Source organism: Diospyros lotus, chromosome 3 (assembly GCF_014633365.1).
Source record: "Diospyros lotus cultivar Yz01 chromosome 3, ASM1463336v1, whole genome shotgun sequence".
Classification (NCBI taxonomy): Eukaryota; Viridiplantae; Streptophyta; class Magnoliopsida; order Ericales; family Ebenaceae; genus Diospyros; species Diospyros lotus.
The window spans coordinates 2,880,808-2,885,596 of NC_068340.1; the positions used below are offsets into that span (position 1 = coordinate 2,880,808).

The window sequence follows — 4,789 nt, forward strand, 5'->3', positions numbered from 1 at the left end:
CCAATTCAATTTTATGGTACGTTAAGAGTATGTGTACGGTAGAAAGGAAGTTGGTATTGCAAAGGATATTTTAGAAATAATAAAAAATAATCATTTTTCAATTAAAAATAATTAATAGAAATGTCATGGAAATTACTTTTTTGACCCCCAGAAAGAGCCAAAAGTTCAATGACACCAGTTCTGGAGTCGTTAACATCACCTGTGCATAAATTCTTCAAAAATAATACCTTTTTCCGAATAAAGACAAAAATTAAAAAAGAAAAGAAAAGGAAAGGCGGAGAGCACAGACAGATATGGATTCAGAGGGGCCATCCACATTCAATAAATGCTCGCTTCATTTCACTGAGTTCCTCAACTCAAGTTTAGGAAACGACAGCCGACACCCATCCCCTATAAATAAATAATATATATATATATATGTAAATATAAAACAGCAATAAGTCCATTTTGTTGCAAGTACATTTATTATATTTTATTAATTAATTCAAAATACGAAACATTTATACTCTATTAATAAAATTTGTTTAAATAATAAAATACAATAAGTATACTTCATATATTTATTATTGTTTGGGTCACCCAATAAAAAATATTTTTAAAGCTATTATGCAGTCAAATTAATATTTGGAATAATAAGTCTGTGAGTGTACGTGATGTGCAAGATTGGAGAGAGAGAGAGAGAGCAAGTGGGCTGGCTGTGGGCAAGCACCACAGGAGCAGCAAAAGCAGAGCATTCTAAGAAAAAGGTCAAAAATACAAGGCAGGAAACAATCTTGCAGTAGATTACATGCTGAGAAACATCAGCATCAAGACTTTAATTAGAAGTGCAGCTTATATGCATTCATATTATTGATGGAGGGGGAGGCAACTGCATTGCAGGGGCCCAAACAGAGGAATGAATTACCATCATCAATATAGACAAAGATGGATGGGGGCACCCCAAAAACATAAAACACCTTGCAGGCAATGAAAAACATTGAAATCCTGATGATTTGATTGATATATTATCCCACAAATGAGACACCCCCCCCCCCCCCCCCCCATCAGAGGATTAGGACTTGCATTTCCCACTCTAGCACTTGGTTAGTTTGCAGTTCATCAGCATTAGCTGTGCGTATGGTACAGAATTTACAGATTCATTACATTACACTACACACCTCTGCAGCTGTTCGGGCTTAGATATTCAGCTGCTAAACATTGATGATGTTAAGTTATGAACTTGCTTACTGGCTTACTCTCACCCATTTGTAACGACCCGGGAGGGGCAAATCATTCACCACATCGAAGTTATACCTGGAAGAGTTGAGTGAGAAAGGAAGACCCATCAGCAATTGGATTGTGGTAATTCATCGTAATCTAGTCAAAACTTATACTATATCTTGAATTTAATACGCATTGAGTTCCTAAATGAAAACAGTCAATCGACTAATAGAGAAAGAAAGAATATATACTTCTCGGTGAACAGAAGTTGTTGCTGCCGCTCTGCTTGGGCAAAGAAATCTTCCAATTCATTAGTTGGGACGTTTCTTTGCAGGGAATTTTGAATTCTTTGATTCATCGCAGTTTGAGCTGTCTGCTTTGTTGTTGAACCAGGGGTACCCACTGCATCCAACTGCCTTATCAAGCTACAAGGCGTGCTTTCCCTAGTGCTCCTGTTATAGAAATGAAATCTTGATTAAAACAATGCCATTTTCAGATCAAAACTCAAAATATAATAGATGTTTAAATTGCGCATGAAATTCATGCACACCCAATGAACAAAGAAAAGATGAAAAGATAAACAACTATATACAAGATAAGAAAGGCAAAGATCACTTAGCCGAAAAAAACAAAGCAAACATCAATGCAGAAAGTTTTACAGGTAACATGATATAGAAGATAGCTCAATCTTCCTTCCAACTCTTTGTAAGTCCAAAATAAATTCACCCTAACTTCACATTAAAGACCGAGTTTATCAGCTACTAGGTGAAAGTTATCTTCTGAGAAAAGAGAAATTATTTTAACAAGACAATTTTAATATGATGAATTTTTTGTATTATTTCATCATATGAAATTTTTATCAGCTACGATGAAAATTTTGTTGTATAGTGCCTATAATTAAATAGGACAGTTTAACTACAAGGTAGTACAGCATCTATCCAGAGCCAGGATCTGCTTTTAGCAGATACCACCAGCTTTACGGTAAGGAGACCTACACATAAACTTTTTTTTTTCCTCTTTTTTTTTTTTTTACATTGGCTACATAAGATTCGATGAAATTATTATAGTAACAAGTTCAAAAGAAAAAAATTTCTTAAGATGTTTTCCATTTAGTGCAAACTCACAAAAATCCTGATTAATTTTTGCAAGGCCTAATCGTATTTCATTTATTGGAAACCTTAAGAAATATAGCAATAAAGGTGCTTACTAAATATAGAACAAGGAAAACAGCTTTACATTATTGCTATTCTGGGCTACCAGGTTGAACAAAAAAGATTGCTTGTTTTAATATTAGAGCCTCTCCTCAGTCAAAAACAATATTCACCTTTTGAATAAGACATTCTTGCCTCAATTTTTATCAAATGTAATAGTAAGATGAAAAATAAAGTAGAAATATAAACTAAAAAAATCAGAGATCCTCAAAAAAAAAAAAGCAGGAATCTCCATCAGAATTTATAATAATAGCATAATGGCCAAGAAACACAAAAAGGCACACCTTGATGAGAAAATAAACCTGAAAATAAGAAGAATCCACTTAAAATAGAAGATAAAGTGAGGGGAATGGTAAAGAAATAGGTTGCTTAATGCAATTCAAATTGCAAGACTAAACCCAGAAAATGGGAAAACAAAAATTAGTTAAATGTCATTAAGAACTAAGAGAACATAAAAAGAAATAGGTTGCGCTTAATGCAATCTCAAATTTGTTATGTTACTTAAGTACCCAACTTGAGTGGGCAACAAATAAGCATCTGTATCACAAATCATGGCGTGCATATGATAGCTCTATAACAGAGCTTTTTAGCACCCAAAAGAAGATGAAAGATAAATGGACAGAAACTGATATAGAAAATAAAAACAAAACAGGACAAAAAAAAAAAAAGGCACGGGCGGGGGGGGATTCAACAAAACTAGCTCCTTTTCTTCATTCCTTTCTGTTAGTCAGTCTTTCCCGATAACCAAACAGTGTACTACAGCTCCTTAGACGCCAGCCAAAAAGAAAATGAAAAGAAAACAGATTAAAACCTAGCAAACTTAGAGAACCTGCAGCCCAAAATTCTTTCGACTTCGTTTTAGCTCATTTTGGGAACAAATGTAATCAGAAACTTCAGAAATTATAGTCATATAGTCATTTCTTTTTCTCTCGAGTGCAGCTCAAAAGCACCGCAAAGGGAAAACAATCCTTTTTGTTAGGCTTTTCCTATTTCTCGAGCAAAAGGCGATTCAGGAAAATTAAGGGAAACAAACAGCTTCTTTGGTAATTTTCAGAAACAGGAACAAAAAAGGGGAGCAGAAAGTACCTCTCTCTGGCATCAAGCTCCAGATTATTCTCTCCAAAGGAAGGCTCAAATTCCATCCCCAAATCATTGCAACCCTCTGTTCCACCCTCGTCACTTCCCCTACCAGAAAATTCAACGGCAACCCCTTGCACTCGTTCAATCTTGGAACGGCTAACTGAGACGGAGCCAATAGAGCCTGAGTTCATCGGCCTGGGCCTCATCCTGGAGCTAGGGTTAGGGTCTTCCGCGCAAACCTCTGGTATTCTCGATTGTTGCCGCTCCTGCTGCTGGCTTTGCTTCTCCGGGCCGTTCAGCGACGGAGGAAGCTTCTCGAGCCTCCGACTACGAAGCTGAAGGTAAGATGATGAATCGTCTTTCCTTGCCGATTGAAGCCTCCGCAAAGCAAGGGTTTTAGCCCTCGTTCGAACGCCGAGAGACTGCGAGACCGCTTCCGTCACCGCCACGTCTCCTCTCACTTTAGCTTTCCTCATGTACTTCCCCATCTCTCTCTCTCTCTCTCTCTCCACTCGCTACTTCTTCTTCTTCTTCTTCTTCTTCTTCTTCAAACTCTGCGACAGTACTGAACTCAAGTTTTCTATGGAGTTCGAAACTACTAGTTCAGAGGGGGAGAGAGAGAGTTTGGGAATTGGGAATTTCTCATCTCGATAAAGTTAGGGTTAGGGTATTTAAAAAGGAGCAGTCACCCTCACAGTGTTCACTTCCATTTTCTCCTTCTCCTCGCGTGATATTTCGTGATGTGACTAAATATCTCGTCATTAAAACTTTTTCATTTATAAAATAATTATAAAATTACTTTCTTTTATTTGTAATTATAAAATTACTAGACATTAATATTAATAAAGAATTAATTACACCAATAATCACTCAACTTTGTATTCTATTATTATTTGGTTACTGAACTTTGAAATATTACCTATTAGTTACTAATATTTCAAAATTATTACTGTTTAGTTATTGACCTTTAAAATGTTACATGTTAGTCATTAATATTTCAAAATCATTCATCACTCGTTAGTCACTGAACTTTAAGTTCATGAGTGGCGGATGAGAAACAGTTTTGAAATATTAGTGAGTAGTAGGTAAGATTTTAAAGTTCAGTGACTAAATAATAACAGTTTCGAAATATTAGTGACTAACATGTAATATTTCAAAGTTCAGTGACCAAACAGTACTATAATACAAAATTAAGTAATTAGTAGTGTAATTAATCCATTAACGAGTATGAACAAATTGCAATTTCCACTTATGGTACCAAAATGAAAAATATATATAATATGGTGTGAAATAAAAAT

The 4,789-nt window shown here is 35.4% G+C and overlaps 1 protein-coding gene across 1 annotated transcript; it reads right to left on the bottom strand.

The window, feature by feature from the left end:
• Positions 1 to 813: 813 nt before the first annotated feature.
• Positions 814 to 4,138, bottom strand: LOC127796335 (cyclin-dependent kinase inhibitor 5-like). The gene is made up of 3 exons (XM_052328420.1): positions 3,498 to 4,138; positions 1,452 to 1,652; positions 814 to 1,293 (listed from the first exon to the last, which is right to left on the bottom strand). Exons 1-3 carry the CDS (start codon positions 3,977 to 3,979, stop codon positions 1,224 to 1,226), a joined length of 753 nt encoding a protein of 250 aa, XP_052184380.1. The 5' UTR covers positions 3,980 to 4,138; the 3' UTR covers positions 814 to 1,223.
• Positions 4,139 to 4,789: the final 651 nt, after the last annotated feature.

Excerpts from the sequence above, each read along its gene's own strand:
- LOC127796335 (XM_052328420.1), bottom strand. The coding sequence starts at position 3,979 with ATGGGGAAGTACATGAGGAAAGCTAAAGTGAGAGGAGACGTGGCGGTG. Across the intron at positions 1,653-3,497 it reads GAGCTTGATGCCAGAGAGAG|GAGCACTAGGGAAAGCACGC; the intron begins GTACTTTCTGCT and ends TTTCTATAACAG. Across the intron at positions 1,294-1,451 it reads CAACTTCTGTTCACCGAGAA|GTATAACTTCGATGTGGTGA; the intron begins GTATATATTCTT and ends CAACTCTTCCAG.